The 18,668-nt window shown below is 35.7% G+C and overlaps 3 protein-coding genes across 7 annotated transcripts in view; all 3 read left to right on the forward strand.

Annotated features, from left to right (window-relative positions):
• The first annotated feature begins 573 nt into the window (after positions 1-573).
• On the forward strand, positions 574-8,768 carry LOC104220702 (uncharacterized). Of its 3 annotated transcripts, none has more exons than XM_009771616.2 (17): positions 574-689; positions 883-980; positions 1,065-1,170; positions 2,042-2,110; positions 2,282-2,458; positions 2,557-2,630; positions 2,820-2,922; positions 3,326-3,368; positions 3,527-3,589; positions 4,581-4,810; positions 5,624-5,744; positions 5,830-5,930; positions 6,087-6,200; positions 6,272-6,442; positions 6,980-7,123; positions 7,200-7,345; positions 8,210-8,768. In XM_009771616.2, exons 2-17 carry the CDS (start codon positions 917-919, stop codon positions 8,362-8,364), a joined length of 1,881 nt encoding a protein of 626 aa, XP_009769918.1. In that variant the 5' UTR covers positions 574-689; positions 883-916; the 3' UTR covers positions 8,365-8,768. The 3 variants fall into 3 exon arrangements, with proteins under 3 accessions (XP_009769918.1, XP_009769920.1, XP_009769919.1); XM_009771618.2 differs by having other exon boundaries at positions 587-684; XM_009771617.2 differs by having other exon boundaries at positions 594-720.
• A 1,470-nt stretch (positions 8,769-10,238) lies between these two features.
• Positions 10,239-15,066, forward strand: LOC104220703 (uncharacterized). 3 transcript variants are annotated; one of them, XM_009771621.2, is made up of 6 exons: positions 10,239-10,391; positions 10,784-10,839; positions 11,606-11,793; positions 13,429-13,527; positions 13,605-13,756; positions 14,443-15,066. In XM_009771621.2, exons 3-6 carry the CDS (start codon positions 11,623-11,625, stop codon positions 14,828-14,830), a joined length of 810 nt encoding a protein of 269 aa, XP_009769923.1. In that variant the 5' UTR covers positions 10,239-10,391; positions 10,784-10,839; positions 11,606-11,622; the 3' UTR covers positions 14,831-15,066. The 3 variants fall into 3 exon arrangements, with proteins under 3 accessions (XP_009769923.1, XP_009769921.1, XP_009769922.1); XM_009771619.2 differs by lacking the exon at positions 10,784-10,839 and having other exon boundaries at positions 10,282-10,391; XM_009771620.2 differs by lacking the exon at positions 10,784-10,839 and having other exon boundaries at positions 10,285-10,391; positions 11,621-11,793.
• Positions 15,067-15,829: 763 nt separating this feature from the next.
• LOC104220705 (26S proteasome regulatory subunit 4 homolog A) overlaps positions 15,830-18,668 on the forward strand; it is a 3,935-nt gene continuing 1,096 nt past the window's right edge. The window contains exons 1-5 of the mRNA XM_009771622.2: positions 15,830-16,531; positions 17,225-17,470; positions 17,920-18,089; positions 18,159-18,375; positions 18,508-18,648. Coding sequence (XP_009769924.1) covers positions 16,055-16,531; positions 17,225-17,470; positions 17,920-18,089; positions 18,159-18,375; positions 18,508-18,648 — 1,251 coding nt within the window. The 5' untranslated portion in view covers positions 15,830-16,054. The remainder of the gene's footprint in view (positions 16,532-17,224; positions 17,471-17,919; positions 18,090-18,158; positions 18,376-18,507; positions 18,649-18,668) is intronic.

Genomic DNA, 18,668 nt, shown 5'->3' on the forward strand with positions numbered 1-18,668 from the left:
TTTTTGTATATATATACATTTAGAAATTTCAGTTGATTTTTCCAAAAAGATTAGTTAAAATTTGAAAAAATAGAGCCGCCAGGATCACTTCTAGGCATATTATTGAAGTAAATGAATAACCAGGTTGTATTATCACTTTTAGCCCACGCCATAAACTATTTACATCTGGTAGCCGCAAAAGTATATAAAATTTGAATAATTTTTGTGTATTAGCATACAATACACACACATAAAATACAAATTTTATATATTTTTCGGCTATTATTTTTACAGCGGCTATACAATGTCATTTTCTCATTAAAAAGTGGCACATAACCGGATATTTTCAAGGTCAAAATTTTAGAAGACATTATCTAAAAATGAGAAATTAAAGTGATAATTTGCATTATCCAATAAAAGGAGATGAAACATTTTACTTTAGAGCAGAAGATTTGCTTCATGAATCAAAGTTGGATAACACCGTTAGTTTTTGAATATATTGTGTCAGTTAGACTAAAAGTGCTCTACCTTAGTATAGTTAAGGAACTAAATACTTAGGATTATATTTAAGGGATTAAAATGGACCTAACCTAAGGGACAATATTGGCCAAAACCTCTGAAACTTCACGGGGGTCAAGACTCGGGAACTTTTAGCCTGAAGTCATCGGTCTTCTCTTTTTCTCGGCTTTCCGCTTGCATCCCTCTGTATGGCAAGTTCTACTATACGCTGCAGCTCATACCGTTGAGTTATTCATTTTAATACACTTCGAATCTTGTTTTTTCTCTCCTTATAGTCATAGCCCCTTTTCGTTTTACTGTAAATTCTTGCTAGATTTTTTAGTTATTATGTTGCAGATTCACATTTGTTTCTGAATTTTTGCAATTCAATTGTAAAAATCGCAGCTTTATGGAGTATTAATATTGGGGTTGTTAAAAAATGCGGGAAGTTCCATCATTAATCACCTTATGCATATGCTCAATCAGAGATGAACTCATTCAAGGTGATATTTTATTTTATTTTTTTATTTTATTAGAACTATACAAAGCTATTGCTTAGCAATTAGCATTTCTCTTTTTGTTTTCAGTGGATGATGTTGAACTTTCATCAGTCTTATATCAACTTCCCACGGAGTTGTTCGACCAGTTGTTGCCGCAGTTGCCTCCATTGGCATTGCAAAAATTACAAGAAAGGTTGTTAGCTCAACACTTAAATTTTAAGATTATATGTGTGTTTAGTAAATGTTCAATTTAAGCGGTCATAACAGGTTACTACTCAATACTTACCTGCTGTTTTAAGTGACAGTGCATAGAACTTAAGCTCTTTTTTTCCCCTTCTATTTTCTAGCAAATCTTCTCATTTATGTTGGATATCAATGTACCTCGATCCTCCTCCTTTATCTTTAGTACATCAATATGAGCTTAGATTCGATGCTAAATTCACAAAGGTGGAGTTCATTATAGAATCCCTATTATTAGAGAATCCCTATTTTGTTTTAAAGGAGAATTAATTGAGTACTGGATTGAAACTGGCCTAAATGGAGTTGAATGGATATCATGAATTCATACAGTTGATGACTAGTTTGGGATTGATCACATTGTAAAGCTTTATATGCAACAGCTGTGACGTAGTTAACCGCATTGTACATCCAAAAGCATGAACATGATTACTTATCTAAACATTGTGAGAATCTAGTACTGCTAATACTAATAGATTGAGATCATATCTGCTTATCAGCCGTATGTGTCATGTGCGTCTTGGTTCCATTGCTGTTCTCAATAATCTAGAATCTCTAATCTGCTGAAAGTCCATTTGTCAACTTCTGCTAAATTAAGAGGACGAGTAATGGTTTATTGTTTTAAACTTTTGGTGCATCAATTGTTTGAGAAAGTGATTTGGAATTTAGAGTGATGAAGCTAGTTAACGGGGAATTGATCAACATTTTTAGTTGGTTTATAACTGATATAGTTGGTTGACATTATTTAGGTTTTCCACACGCACCTTTATGTGGTGGCACAAGTGCATAATATTACCTGATTTTAACCAGAAAATCTTGTGTTGCAGGAAACCTGACGTCTTGAATGATTATGAGCTTTTGACTGATGGTGTTGATAATCAGAGAAAGCGTAAAAGGTTTGCATTTGTAGTTTCATATAGGAAATTGAGTGAATTTTTCTTTAGTTCCTGGTCATAAAGAAAGATTATGTTACATCTTGAGTAAATATGTATAGAGAGAGGATGCCTGTATTTACATGATCTGCAGATGTTTTTCTTTTGAATGGAACTTGGAATATGTTTCTGCAGATATCTGAATTTTGAGGAAGAGTGGAAAACTCTCTATGAATTACGGTGGCCTGCTCTTGGCCGGCAGAGTAAGAATTCCAAGAATAAGTCATTTGACAGGTCAGCAAAAGGAAAAGAAGCAGAGCGTGAATCCACAGATGACTGGCAACAGATGTACTGGGAAGCACATTTGCAGAAGTACGAACATCAAAATCCACTTATTGGTGGTTATCACTAAAATTATACAGCTTCATTTCACCTGTCATTTTAAAATTTCACATTTTTCTGAGAAACAGATGCCTGGATACAGCAGCAGAGATAGCTTTATTCCCAGCTTTTCATGGTCAGATTAGTGAAATAGAAGTTCCCGGTAAGAAATTCATGTTGATTTATAGATGCCTTTGTTTTGTTTGTATATTGTGTATCACAGGTTGTACTTGTATCCAGATGTCTTCTCCTGTTCTGAAAATATTATGGTTCAAGCAAAGAAAGTTCAACAGGAGTTCCCTGAACTAGCAACGTAACATTTCGTTGATACAGGCTTCTTTTGTTTGTGCAGATTCAATTTTAAATTATATTGATCATAGGGGACACATCGGCAAAATCACATGTGACTACTCCAAGTTTGCTTATCACTGCCAACAATTCGGATCATATGCCAGGTGTATTTTCACTTCAGTTTTTAAACCTGCAGGCCTTAACCATTCAGAGGACAATGAGCCTCATGACAGAAATATCTTTAAACGCCATATGCAAATAAATGTTCCTATTAATATGTGTCATCATCTTCAACACTGCATCTGTGAAGTATAATAAAGGTTGGAACTGGGGTTCTCTCGCCTGCAGTTTTCTGCATTCTTTTCCCCTTTGAAATAGTACGTAGGGGTGAGCAGAATAAGTGATTAATTTTGAACATTGAAAGGATAAAATTGGTGCCATCATGTGCATGTAGTTCCTTGATTATTACTTATGATTTGTGCATTCATGCTGCATATTGTGTTTCAACTACCGCTCTTGATTGTCTCAAACATAGCTCCTGTTGAATTACTTTTGTTTTGATTGCAGACACCTGAGACTGCCAAATGTTTTGTGTGTGGAAGAAACTTGTGTAAGTTGTACATACTGTGTAGAAAAAAGAAAGCCTCAAAATGATAATATTTGTTGCATAAAATTGTCGATTCCTAGTTTAGTCGTCAAATAGAAAAAGAACAACGTAAAGCTTCCTTTGGTTTGTGTGGATAATCATCTTACATTTCTTTGTTGCAGCATTTACTTAGAAATGCAAGATTGGAGAGTCTGGAATTACAGTGGATTAAGTCTGATGAGCATGTAAGTTTAGCTGTTTTTGTTATGTGCTGTACATGTTAGCTTTCAGGAAATAGCAAAATACTCTAGTAACAGAACAAAGAAGAGGAAAGATAAACCCCTTAGAAACTTTATGGAATAAGATGCAAAATACCCCACTGACAACAGATCCTAATGTATACTTCGAAGCAAATTTATTTTTGGAATTCAAGTCAGAACTGAATATGTGAAACATGCTCTTAGCTTTCATCTGCTTTTATGTAGCTTGTTTCTTAAGGTCTTCAGGTTGCACTTGAGTATAAAATCATTAAGCAGAGCTCCCTCATTTGTTCCAATACGTGTTAGTTCTTTACCTTTCATTTCCTATTAACTATCCTATGTTAAACATGGCATATAAACCATGTGTTGATGAGATGATAAGGGTAGAAATATTCTAACTTAAGAAAACCAATTCCTTCCCCCCCCCCCCCCGGCAAGCACAATAAGGACAAAAAAGAAAACAAGAAAAAGGAAAAAGAAGGTCCAACCCGACGGCTGTGTCAAGTTACAACTTTATCTTGGCAGCGATCTTAAATCCGGTCATGTCTTTGTTGGCACATATGTTCAATCGACTGTGCTCTGAAAGGTACAAATCAGCATTTTTGATAGTAGAAGAATAATTTTGGTGTCTCGCGCAACTTCTTTTTCTTCTTTTGGTTTACTATATTGAGTTATAGAAGAAGTGGATCCATAATCAATGATCAGGGATTCAGCTCTGTAAAACTGTTTTCCCCATCAGAATTGATTTCTGACATGGCATCTGATTCATGATAGAGTTGTATTGGCCCCTTAAGATTTTATGCCATGCTCTCTCAATTGCTTGTGCATTTTTTTATTTGGCATATGTAGTAAATAGGAAAATTGCAACATATCTTTGTTTCGAATTCCTATATCTTCTTGAGTGGAACTTGTTATGCTTAAATGTTGACTATTTGACTGTTACACTGCTTTGTTTCTGTGGCTTTCAACCTTGCAGGTCGAGGGGTTATGCAAACTCATCAACCAGAACTATCGATCCCTAAAGTCGATTAAGTTCGTGTATTGCAAGTTTACAGTGGCTTCTCTTAATGCAATTTGTGACTTATTATGCATGCATTGTCCTCAAGCACCTGAAATGCAACATTTCTCAATCAAGACATCAAGCTTCCTAGAGAACAACGTTTCTTCTTTGCCTGCTGGACTAGTATCTTTTATATCATCAGGGAGGTATGGTGGATTTCACCTTACTTTCCATCAGCTCCTTTATTTAAGTGTTCTATCCTATATACTCATAGTTAACAGCTAACTACTACAAAGAATTTTGAATAAAAGAGTTGTTTGATGTGAGGTGTATGTTCATATTCATGCTATCATAGAACCATGGATGTCATGTGAGCTCATCGGTAGAATTCCGTCTTACGGCAATAATGGTGCGTGTGTAGTTTTGATCTTCTGAAGTTTAACGCTTGGAGGAAATTGCAAAGGTCCTAGCGACAGTAATCTTGCAGAATCTGATATTTCTGGAAGTTTTCTAGTTCTTGGGAGAAATTGCAATTTTGTCAAAAAGCTCAATTATACAAGTGCAATGACCGTGTTTTAGATGACAGAGATCCTCTATTTACTTTTTCTTAAAATACATATTATACTTTTTGTTAATTCAATCTGTTCCTGGGTAATTCTGGCAAATTTTGGTTAATATCCTTAACGTGTATATCCGTGATAATCTCATTCCTTTCAAGTGGAATTTGGTAACAATGTGGGCTTTATTAACAGTTTCAGAGAGTTCACACTTGGCTCATAGCTTCTCTTTGGTTGGAGACAAATTTAATGCTGACAATATTGTTCCTAAATGATAGATAATTCTATTTGGCTGTAATTGGCTATCATCTTAGAGACACAGAGATGGTCATGTGATAGTATTGATTTGTGTGATTATGTATTGCAGATCCTTGTTCATTCTTTGCATCATGGTACATACCATCTGCTCTAATCCTTTAAAATGATTCCATAGACTTACAATTGTGCATCGGATTCTGCTAGGTCCTTGTCTTCATTATGCTTATCAGACAATCATCTTCATCGACATTTTGCAAGGATAGTTTTTGATACCCTCCTTGAAGCTTCATCTAGTATTACCATTCTGGACCTTTCAGAAAACAATGTGAGTAATGACGTTTACTCCTGTTGTTGTACTCATCAATACTGATGTTATCATCAATCAGCCTATAGAAGATTTTACACTGCAGATTGCGGGATGGCTTTCTCATTTTAAATGGAATGACAAAAGTATCACCGAGCCATCTGGGACATACAATTCATTGAAGTCATTAAAGAAGCTTAATTTAAGGTATGTTTTGACTTTTCTATTCACACTGACCTGTCATAATATAAACAATTCCATAGGAATTTTGGTCACAAGCTGACTTAATGAGTTTTCAGGAGAGGTGTTTTTGTATTGTCATCTTTAGTGCAATACAAAGTTTACTTGTTTCTCTAACTTCAGGAACTGCAATCTACAGAGGGACGATGTGGATTGTCTCAGATATGTGCTAGTCCACATCCCTAATCTGGAGCAACTTGATCTCAGTGACAATCCTATCGAGGATGACGGATTCAGGTTGGTTGAATTTTAGTTTATATGTACAGCGACCAACTTGCTAAGATCTCGCAACTGCGTTTTTCATTCAGGTGTCTGACTACCTACTTCAAGGATATGTCACAGAGATATTTCTCCCTTGTCGAATTGAAGTTGGAAAGCTGTGAGCTTACTTGCTCTGGAGTTTGTGAACTTCTAGAAGTTCTTTCAGCTTTGAGAAAACCACTCAGTTTTCTCTCAATTGGAGGCAACTATCTTGGCAGGTTGGTAATGTAAATATGATTACAAAATTATATTCAATTTTCATAATTCTTCTCGTAAATAGAATATATTTTCTGAGGGGAAAACCACCTATGACCTGGAGAGTGCCTCGTGGTTTATCACTTGGCCTTTCACATGCTTTCTTTGTGCTTGAAGTTCGTAAAATTTTTCTGTTTCACTCTATCAAGTAACGTGGGGAGACATTTTAAGCCATGTTTTGGGTTATATTATGCCATGTTAAAATGCTTGGACTGATAAGGTGATGTTGTCATGGCAAATTTGCTGCAGATCTAATCTTTCCTTTTTGTCTTGGGAGTTGTATATCATGTCATTTCATTATTTGGTGTTCTAATAGCTTTCCATCTGTTGTGAAGTTAACTCTCTAAATTATATCATAAGCATTGCAGCAAAATGTAGTACACTATTCATACTGCCAAAACTTCATCTGCGCCATATTTCTCCCTTTGTTATCCTCATATGACACTTCCATTGCAAAATGTGAACATTTTTCTGACGTTCTCGTTGCCTAACTTTTGTAGTGAGATAGGGACACCATTAGGTAAGTTTCTATGCGGAGGTATTCAGGCTTTTGATATTGAAGACATTGGACTTGGTTCTTCTGGCTTCTTGAAAGCAGGCAAAGAGTTAGTCAGGGAATCAAAGCTCCGCTCCATCAACATAAGGTTAAATGGAGTTTCCATTGAATTTCTGATTATGGAATTTTAACAGAGTAGTAACATGTTCATTAAACTTATGCAGCAAGAATAGAGGTGGAATTGAAACTGCAAGATTTCTGTCAAAGCTTTTCTCTCATGCCCCAGATCTTTCATCAATAAATGCAAAATACAACTTTATGGCCAAAGAATCTTTGTCAATCCTGAGCTCCGGTATAAAAGTTGCAAAAGGTACAACCTTTTAGTGCTCTGTTTCTTCGCTCGTTTTGGATTCTTTCTGTAGCGTAAGTTAACTTGTCAAAATAGAACTGACAACGTGTGACCACTAGAAATTGACAGCTTTTCTGGTAAAGCATTGAAATCATATCAATCTTATATCTTCTTTTTGTTAATTAATAATAATGGAACGAGAAAGTGTGAACTGATGGCAGACGACACCCCAGGACTTTTGTTTCTACAAGTTCCAAGCTGATAGTTTTCCCTTGCAAATGGTGAATTTTCTGAAACTGCCAATGGAAAAATGACCATGATGACTAACAATTAGTCGAGTTCACAAGTAATACGGTGAAATCGGCTATTTCATGAACCTTTCACCTCATTCATATGATCAGCAAGTAAATTGATGCGTAAAAGAAGATTTAAATTATGTGAACTGTGTTCTTTTGTGGCATAGTCTCATTCAGAAGTTGTTTGTTTCAGCTGATTTTCGCTTTAAGCTCTTAGGTTCAACTGTAAGGACGCAGCACCTCTAGTGTGAGTATGTGCACGTCACGGGTTCAAATAATGCCGTGGACAAAAGTATGGTATTTAAGTTCCGAGGAGGGTGTAGAGGCAGGCCCATACTCCCCGGAGTTTGCAACCTGCTAATACTTTACGAAGGGGTTGGGCTCACAAAGTGGGCTCACAGGCGATTTCTCCCATATAAAACAATTTCCTAATTTGGATGTTTTTTAGTATTCATTTGGTTCCTAGGGGCCTGATGGTTCTAATGCTTTTTTGAGAAACTAGAAGAGATATAGGTTTTCTATTATTCTGTACCTTTAATGTCAGTTAATTTTTGAACTCATTGACCTTTTTCCTCTGCCATTGGTTTAGGTAAACTGGAGCATTTGGATTTGAGAGGAAATATTATATGTGAAGAAGAACTTGCTGATTTTTCAGAGCTGGCTGAGCTTCGGACCAGTGGAAATTTTGTTCTGGAACTCTCTTCTTCACCAGCTCAAAATGTACCTTATGATGATGATCCTTAGTTGCTTCAGCTTACAGGTAAAGCTAAGAGCATGGATAGTGATCTTTCAACGCCCCGGGGCTTTGGTTCAATAGCAATGATAGTACAGCACATGGTTTGTGGTAGGCCCGTTTCACGAGTTCTGGCCTGCTATGAGTCGAGTTTGGTATTAAGTGGAGAAGGGCAGAGGTGTGTACCCCTTATCCGAGTTTTATAGCTGGAAACAACAAATACGGAGTTTAAGAAAAGGATAATGATATTCTGTAACACTAAATATTGGTCATTCCTGAATATGTTGTGTTGTATAAAAAGAACAGAAGACTGATGAGTAATGACCTTAAAAAGGAGCTCAGTCAGATTATCCCTAGCGAATGTGATATTGAGACTAATACTAGTGTTTCTTGTTTTGAACGTTTGTTGTGATTACCACACTGTTTAATTGTTTTGATTATATAAATTTGAGTTTTTTTTTTTGGATAAGGAAAAAATTGAGGTATTGTTTCCTTTTGATAAATTTTGAGGCATTTTTGATCCCATATTAAGTATGTGAATAGCTTCTCCAAGTTCATTTTTTTCTCTTGAAACAGTTGAGCTGTGGTTGTACTTCTGCTTCAAGTTTTTAACTGGCAATTAATCAGATTATGCTTGGGAAAAGGTTTTTAACACGGATAGAAAACTGTTAGATGTTTAACTCTTGATTTTTCTATTTTTGAATGCAATATGGAAAATTGTTAATTACAGAATTGAATCCGAATAGTAAAAAGATTGGGAAGGAGTGCACTAGACCGTCTTGTTCAATCATTAACTACTGAAGTGAAGCTATCGAGATTTAACAGACTTAGGGGTCGGTTATACTTCTTCTTAGAAATTATGCAATTATCATTCTTAATATAACATACCAAACAATGAATAAATAACAACCCCAGCATAATTTATCCTGGGGCGTATCCAGCCTATTGAAGGTGGGTTCCCGTGAACCCAGTAGGTTTTGCATATATCCTGTATATGTATTAAAAAACTCATTAAATATCCACAGATATTTGATTGTTAACCCAGTTACTTATTGTATATTTACTTAAGGTCGTTATAGGAACCCATAAGCTTTAAATCCTGGATCCGCCTCTGAATTTATCCCAATATAACTTATACCGGTATAAATCGTATTCCAACCAAACGACTCCTTAAGAGTTTGTGATTTCAGTACATGAAAATTGTGTGGTACTTTAGCAACATCAAAATCAGGATTAGGCGCATGTCACGGATTTAAACTATGCCACAGACAAAAAATGAATGTAAGTGTAAAATCATTGAGGGGCGGATTCATTATCTAGGGAAAGTAATTGAAAAGAAAAAAAGAAGAAAGAGAAGAGAATGACAAAAATAGGTTTAATATGGTTCCTTAAATATGTTCGTGAGCAATTTTGGTCGTTTAAGTTTGCAAAATGTAAATACTTTTGTCTCCATCAAATACTTAAAAACTATAATTGTTAGATTAAACAAGAAATGTAAAAAAAGAAAAATTAATTAGAAACACAAGGAAAAGTTTTATCAAATTTCATAAACCTACAATACTAAAACTGCACTAGATACCAGAAATAGATTTTAAAAAAAAGTAAAAACTACACCTAAAAAATTAGGCCAAACTCAATAAATAGACCCAAAATAGAAGAAACTTTAAAAATCGTGCCTCAAAATATGAGCTCATGTTAATTTCTTCACAATTTCCATTAAAATTAACAACCAAAGTTTTTTAAAATATTTGATGAATACTAAAAGTGGTCTCTTTTGTCAAACTTAGAGGATCAAAACTGATAAGAAATATATTTAATGGGTCATTTAGAACCTACCCTAAATACAGGGACCATTTTTGTCATTTTTCACGAATAGAGGAAGTCCAGTGGTTCGGGTTCAAATATACGGGTCTGCGTCTGAATTGACCCTTCTTTAGAAGTTAGAACTCTGAAATCTAGAGTTATAGAGTTACCTGTAAACTCTTAGATTCTTCTGCAAACTTGGCTTCCATCTGTTCCTCAGACAGACTTTCAATCTGTAAGTCCTTCAATTATTTTCTCATTTTTCCTTATAGTAGCCTGTATTACAACAACAACAACCCAGTATAATCCCACAGTTGGGTACGAGGAGGTATCCAGGAGACCCTCGGCTCAAAAAGGCACACTATATTAGTACTATCAATAGTAGCCTGTATTACAGATCTCCGTTATTAGTTCTTAGGATCTCTATTTCGTCAAACTTTTTTTCCTGCATTTTCCTGGTAATCTACGCTATTGTGTTTAATCTTCAAATTTTCATTTGATTTTCCCCCTATATGCATACACTTCCTTCTCTCTCCCTTTCTATTTTTTTTTACTTGTTGCATCGGTAGTTGATTCGTATATAAATCAAAGTGATTTGTGATATAATTGTTTGATGAGTGTTTCCAGAAAATGTCGTTATGTAATCGGGTGATTTGTTTTTAACAACAAAAGAGTTGCATAAGGTATGTGTATCCTGAGGAATTCTCCTACTTCTATTTCTGAAGTTGCTATTAAGTGATGAATTATCTCTTATCCTGCAGAAAAATTAGTAATTGGAAGTAATTATTACTCCGTGTTCAGTCAAAACTAGATATGATAAGAAGATAAATTTTAGTGGGATGTGATTCAAACGAAGTGATGGAGTCGTTTTCTGGCGTGTATAAGTTCTATGAACTGACGGTTAAAAATAATTTACACATCAGGTCACTTGATAGGCAACTAGGCAACTGCATGTGATTATTTTTACAAACATTGATTGGTAACCTTAAAAAATGGAAAGCAATCTTCTATGATACGTCAAAATACACTGATGGTATAAGAAAATCTTTACAGTGTCCAGTTTATATAACTTAAATCTTTCTTCAGCTCTACGGACTTTTTGGACTACTTAGTCTTTGCCTGTCCTTTCTCCGTCTATGTTCGTATTGAGGTTATGCACTTATTGGGGCTGTCCTGAGGGTGGCATTTACTGATAAAATTGGCTAAAACAATTTTGGGTGCGATAAGTGAATTTTCTGAATTGAGTTGGACTATTGTCTTTGGTATATGTTAAGCTTATAGCAAGAACGAAATATGAGAACCTTGAATAATAAGCTGCCTGCTGGCATTGTTCTTGATGTTAGAAAATTGGGTTGGCCCTGTTTGGTAGTTTGTACCTTAGGCATAATCAAGCAATCAGAAAAATGAACTATGCTTATGTTGAGTTACTAACATTTGTCTTGATTAAAGAAAATCCTCCTGCAGAAATGTATGATAACCTGGGAGCACAGTCTGGAATGCCAAGACCGCCTGTTAATCCACAGGCAAGTCCTTTTGGAAATGCATTCTCTGGTGGTAGCTCGGGGTTCATCAGGAGCGGACTAGGGGCTTATGGAGAAAAGATCCTTGGTTCCAGTTCTGAATATGTTCAAAGCAATGTAAGTTGCTTCATGGACTGGTCATATTTCTACATTTTGCTACTTTCTAAAGAATTTTTTGCTATAGATCGATCGAGAACTTTTTGGTTTTTGAAAATACATTATGACCTTAGATCAGGAAGGAAACTGTACTTTTCTTTGTTGTATTTTTGCATTGTTGTGTTTCGGTAGGTTAGTTCTACTACTTTTGGAAATCAATAACTTTTAAATAGCATTTACAGTTTTGCCTTCACGTTGACAACATCATCAAAGTGGCATTGTGCCATATTAGCAAAGTTAGCTATGCATGATTAGCTTTAGAAAAGCCGAAGGAAATCCTGTCACTGAATAGCAATTGAAGCTAGGTGAAGCTATTTCCATTTTCCAATTGTTAATCACATTCTTCATTTTTTTCAATTTGCAAATTTGTCCTCATTGTCCTTTTCCTTATTCCTTGATCGAATGATAGCACCCCATGCCCTATTTTGTCATCTCTCTGTAATTGAGCAGTAAACTAAAAAAAAAACTTTAAAAGAATAGGAAGAAGAAATTTTTTTGAGGAAAGAGACAGAAAAATATCTATTTAGGTAGATAAATGTTATATCTAGTGGTGATAGTAGAGGATTCTGTGGGAAGATTAGGTCAGATGGATAGATTTTTCTGGAGAAGCATGGATGACTAATGTCAAGCCACATCTACTCCAAATAAGAGAAGGAAAGAGAGGTCAATCGAAGAAGAAAGAAAAATATGATTTAGAGCTGGAAAATTTTAGTACTGTCATCCGATTCTGCTCTGTTACCATGACGTCACTTATTTCTTTAGGTGTGTTTAGCTGCAGGTGCAGAAAGTAACTGTAAGTTGAAATGGGGAACTCCTATGTTGGCTGATCTTGGAAGGATACGGTGAGGAGAGATGGGGCATGGGGGTGGCATACTATGATGCTCATTAGGGGTAGGATTCGGTAGAAAGCTAGAAATGGATTTTGATAGTAGTTTTGTCTATGCAATATAGTGGAGTCTGTCTAAGCTAATTCAGTTAGAGTGCGAATGAACAACATCCAATGATGACTCCTGGAGGTTTTGGTTCATTAGTGGGTTTGAGGGGAACACTAGTATCACAATAATTGGTGTGGTGGCTACACAAGAGATTAGTCTCTTTTGGTTTACCTTTGGTTCGTGGTACTAGGATCAATCTGGCGTGCAAGTTATATTGTTTACAAAGGAAAACATTGCCCATACATGGCAATTGTGTTCCAAACTTCCCTCAAAAACAATTTAAGATTAGCCCTTGTTATTTAAAAGAGTAATTAGCCATTCATAATGAGGCATGGAAGGTTACATACTAATCAATTTTTTTTTTAATTGTAAAATCAATGTGGCTATACAAGTGATTATGCTGTAGGCAGCCACAGAAAAATCCCCCTTAAAACAAAAGTAAGCCAGATTGCCTCCCTTTCCTCTTTGATATGATGTAGCATTTGCCTCTTTGTTAAAGTTCCCTAAATATTGCTTTGAAGCCATAGATGATTTAACGTTATTATTGCGCAAAACTTTTTTCCATTCTGTCTGTGGACATTTTATTGCTGGATGATATTGATACGTGGTCTAGCTTATCTGTTGGAAATGGAATTCTAGTTAACATTTTTCAATTGAACAGATAAGTAGGTATTTTTCCGATCCCCAGTACTACTTCCAAGTGAATGACCAGTATGTGAGAAACAAATTGAAGGTTGTTCTTTTCCCTTTTCTACACAGAGTAAGTTCTTGAAACTCTTGATCTCTCTCTTTGTTGCATTATGATCTCGATATTGTAACCTTTTCATTTGTCTGTAGGGTCATTGGACAAGAATCACAGAGCCGGTAGGTGGCAGGCTATCCTACAAGCCCCCTATCTATGACATAAATGCTCCAGATTTGTACATTCCATTCATGGCATTTGGTACTTACGTTGTTCTTGCTGGCTTATCACTGGGTCTCCAGGGAAGGTAAGCTTAGTGTTATCTCAAGCTTTCTAGGCTTTCGTCTCTTGGTGTTCAATACTGAAAAGTTTCTTTGATTTTTTACTGGCAATTTTCTGTGTCGACTTAAGCAAGTGGTTGCTTACCTCATTTTTGTTTATAGTGCCAATAGATGTCACATGCTCATATAGAAGAACAAAACTGCTGCTTAAACTGAACTTAATATAATTGTCAGCATAAGTACATAGTTAGCCGTCTGCTAAATGAGGAAACCCCCCCCCCCCTCCCCCTCTTTTCCTCTTATATTTAGATGTCCTAGTTTGTTAGGCATGGCTGTCGAAATACCAAGTGAATTTTATTGTAGTTGGATGGAAACATGAACATATAGTTAATTTTGAAGAATTAAAAATTCTTTTAACAATGGAAGTGGTTTCCATAGTACTGTATGGTATGGGGTTGAAAAAGATTTGTAGAATATGGAGAAAGAATTTAACCCTTTTAAGAGTGAGTAAACCAATCAGACCATCCAAAATAGGTAGGAGAATAAGTTGGGACATAGGAGTGATATTTGTAGTAGTGGTGGGATACAGTTGCTAACGTGACTTGACTTCTAGTTATCATGTTGCAATACTATTGAAGTATGGAATAATTTCCTCCATTGCTTCCTCTTCCTTTTGTTTGTGTTGATTCTGAATCTTTTCATCTCTTGCCAGGTTTACCCCAGAAGCTCTAAACTGGCTGTTCATCAAGGGGTTGGTTGGTTGGTTTTTACAGGTTTCGTTGTTGAAGATGACGTTGTTGTCACTGGGTAGTGGAGAAGCTCCTCTCCTTGATATCGTGTCATACTCCGGATATGCTTTCACAGGATTGTCCATAGCTCTTCTTGGAACAATTATATGGAGCCATTCTTACTACTTCTTGATGCCATGGACAAGCTTATGCATGGGAATATTCTTAGTAAAGACAATGAAGAGAGTTCTTTTTGCAGAAGTGCGAACTTATGATTCAAGCAGGCATCATTACCTCCTTCTCTTCATTGCCCTAGCTCAGTTTCCACTTCTGTTTTGGCTTGGAAAGATAAGTCTTAATTGGTTCTTTTGAAAAAGAATAGTCATCTCCAGCACTAATATGGTTCAGCAGCTGTTTTCTGTGAAGTAATGTAAACAGTTTTTGTGTAGGATTTACCCTGACAGTGCAATGCAACAGTTACAGCGATTGTTTTCCTTTTGTTGTTTTTACAAGTTCTGTTTCAATTGACTAAAAAATATTCACATATTAAAGATGATTGAGAAGAAGGTGACAATTCTATATTAGAAATTTCGAAAAGTTTTATGCAACGCTCTGTAGATTGTATGTTAATTCGAAGACAACCAACATTTCTTTAGTTTTTACACAAAAAAGATGTTTTTACCCACTCAATCAGAGACTCAACCATCTCTGATGAGATATAAATGGTCACAACTTCATCGAATTATATTGAAATGAATCCACAAAGAAGGTTGATAATTTATCTATTCAGCCTAAGTTCAATTGCTGGCGTAAATAATGTTTGTGGTGTAGGTGCAATTTAACTTGTAATAATAAATTGTTTATTTTAGTTTTCACCCAATTAATTTACTTATTATCAATAATACCTATAATTATTTTTCATGATGGCATCGAGATTTTCTAATTTCGATAAGGGGTCGTCTAATGGGGAAGGTATAATATAAACGTGTACTTGGTGTATAATAGATTAATCGAGATAAACTTTTTTTTTTAACCTAGAGTTGTTTAAAATATTTGGTTCATTAGACTAAAAATAGGATATACGAGGTATAATATAAATATATATTAGGTGTATAATATATAAGTCGAGATAAAATTTTATTTTTAACCTAGAATTGTTTAAAAAACTTTGGGAAAGGTCATTGGAGAAGAGCATCTTATCATTTTAATGTTATCCCGAGATTATTATACTACCCTCAACGTGGGATGAAATAATATTTATATTATGGAATTAATTAATTTTGAAATTGCTAATCACAAATTTAACAATTCAGTCAAATATAAGATAAAATATTTACTCTGCATTTAATCCCGAAATTATTATCAGTTAGTATTATCCCACACACCAAACGATGTCAGATGTTAGTACTAATTGTGGTGAGATGATAATAGAGGTGAAACTCTATTCAAAATTAACCAAAAATAAATAAAAATAAAAAACTCTACTCACGCCGGAATATCTATATCTTGGAAAGAAAGAAAAGCACAACCAAAAATTCCGAAACCTATTTCCAAACCCCTTTTTGCACTCTCTCTTCTCAGTCACAGCTAAAAGTCATGGGTCAAGGAACACCCGGCGGACTTAACCGGCAACAGCCCGGCGACCGTAAGAACGACGGAGACAAGAAGGAGAAGAAGTTCGAACCAGCTGCACCACCGGCACGTGTCGGTCGGAAACAGCGTAAACAGAAAGGTTCCGAAGCAGCAGCTCGACTCCCAACGGTTACGCCGCTAACAAAATGTAAACTTCGGCTCCTAAAGCTCGAGCGAATCAAGGATTACTTGTTAATGGAAGAGGAATTTGTGGCTAATCAGGAACGATTGAAACCTCAGGAAGAGAAAACGGAAGAGGATCGATCTAAAGTTGACGATCTACGTGGATCTCCGATGAGTGTAGGGAATTTGGAGGAACTTATTGATGAGAATCATGCTATTGTTTCGTCGTCGGTCGGACCGGAGTATTATGTTGGAATCTTATCGTTTGTTGATAAGGATCAGCTTGAACCTGGATGTGCTATTTTGATGCATAACAAGGTATTGTACTTTGTTTATTTTGTTGTTTTTTGGTAATATTTGATTGTCTCTTAGTTTTTAGGGTTTCATTAGTAGACTAAGGCGTTTGTGCAATTTAGACCTAATACTGAGTAGTTTTGTGATTCGATTAGCTTTAAGTTCAAAAATTTAGGTAGGGTTATGGTTCTATAATTCTATTTGTTAAGTTCTGATACTTAGTTTTTGAGCTTTTAGTAAGTTTGGGATTTGGAATGTGGAAGTGGTATGAAAAAATAAGTGACTGGAGTTTGTGTTTGGAATCGCTTTATTTTTGATGACTGATTAGTCATAATGCTAAAGAATTCATTTAATCAGATTTTGTTACTTGTAAGGATATCTACGTAAGAGAGCTTAGTTATTTTTATCAACAAGTTTGGTAGTCAGCGATTTTGACTAGCTGGAACCTCCTTTATTAGCTAATTTACTCGTTGTATTTAGACTCCAAATTAGTGCCTTCTGTAGTACTTTTGGGACATTTATATTTGTTTTGTTATCTTGTTTGTTAGTTTGTTTTAATTTGATAATAGTTTCTCTTTAGGTTTGTTAAAAAAATTTGATAATAGTTTCGCACTTTCTCTGCAGATCTCTTCCTTTTATTGCTTTGAAATAGTAATAAGGTGAAAGTATGTTAAGTCTGAGGATGGGTCATTTTGACAATATATATTTCTCATTCAGGTTCTATCGGTTGTTGGGCTTCTACAAGATGACGTTGATCCAATGGTGTCTGTCATGAAGGTTGAGAAAGCTCCCTTGGAATCATATGCTGACATTGGTGGATTAGATGCTCAGATTCAGGAGATTAAAGAAGCGGTTGAGCTTCCTTTGACTCACCCTGAGTTATATGAAGACATTGGTATTAAACCTCCTAAAGGGGTCATTCTGTATGGAGAGCCTGGCACAGGCAAAACCTTGCTTGCTAAGGTTTGTGAAATTTCTTTTTGAGTATGCTGAGCTTAGAAATTTGGTTGCGCTTCCATTTTCACTTCCCTAGTTGGAATCAACAAGTCCTATAACGTGAGTATGTGGAGTTCTTGAAATTTGAAGTATATCTACTTCTTACAAGACTACCTGTGACTTGATGAAGGAAATGTGTAGCAATTTAGGCATTTAGCACAAGGTGGTTTGGGCACAAGGCATTTAGCACTTTCGAGCGAAATAGTTTCTGATACATTTCGTGTGTACATGTGCTAATAGTTCTAATCAACTAGCTATTAGGTGTTTTCTTGTCTACTGATGGAATAGAATGTCTCTAGTGCGAACAGATGGAATCAACTTGTTATTGACTCTTTTTCATTTACTTTTGGAATATAATGTCTCTCTAGCCCATAATATGAAAATACTCAAGAGCTTTATTAAACCTTTTTGTTCAGGCAGTTGCAAACTCCACTTCAGCCACTTTCTTACGTGTTGTTGGAAGTGAACTGATCCAGAAGTATCTGGGAGATGGGCCTAAATTGGTCAGAGAACTCTTCAGAGTTGCTGATGATCTCTCGCCTTCAATTGTCTTTATTGATGAAATTGATGCAGTCGGTACAAAAAGGTCTATTTCTGGTTTCTGTTCTTGAGGTTGGAATTCGTGATGTCTGCTAGTTAATATGTTTATCTTCAGGTATGATGCACACTCAGGTGGTGAACGAGAGATTCAGAGGACTATGTTGGAGCTGCTGAACCAGTTAGATGGCTTTGATTCCAGAGGAGATGTTAAGGTGATTCTTGCAACAAATAAAATTGAGAGTCTGGATCCTGCCCTGCTTCGGCCTGGTAGGATAGACAGGAAAATTGAGTTCCCTCTTCCAGATATTAAAACAAGGAGGCGCATTTTCCAGGTTTGTGCGTTAGATTATTCTTGTTTGGGTAACTTTTTCTAGAAAAAAATTATCATTATTGAGAAACATACTTTGTCTGATGCTTCCTGGATTACGTACCATTTCGTGAAACATTTTGTATGTGGTATGCAGATACACACAGCAAGAATGACTTTGGCTGATGATGTCAACTTGGAAGAATTTGTTATGACCAAGGATGAGTTTTCGGGAGCTGATATCAAGGCAATATGTACTGAAGCTGGATTACTCGCTTTAAGAGAGCGGCGTATGAAGGTGAGACGTAAAAATGGGTA

The sequence above is a fragment of the Nicotiana sylvestris genome, chromosome 6, assembly GCF_000393655.2.
Source record: "Nicotiana sylvestris chromosome 6, ASM39365v2, whole genome shotgun sequence".
In the NCBI taxonomy this organism is placed as follows: domain Eukaryota; kingdom Viridiplantae; phylum Streptophyta; class Magnoliopsida; order Solanales; family Solanaceae; genus Nicotiana; species Nicotiana sylvestris.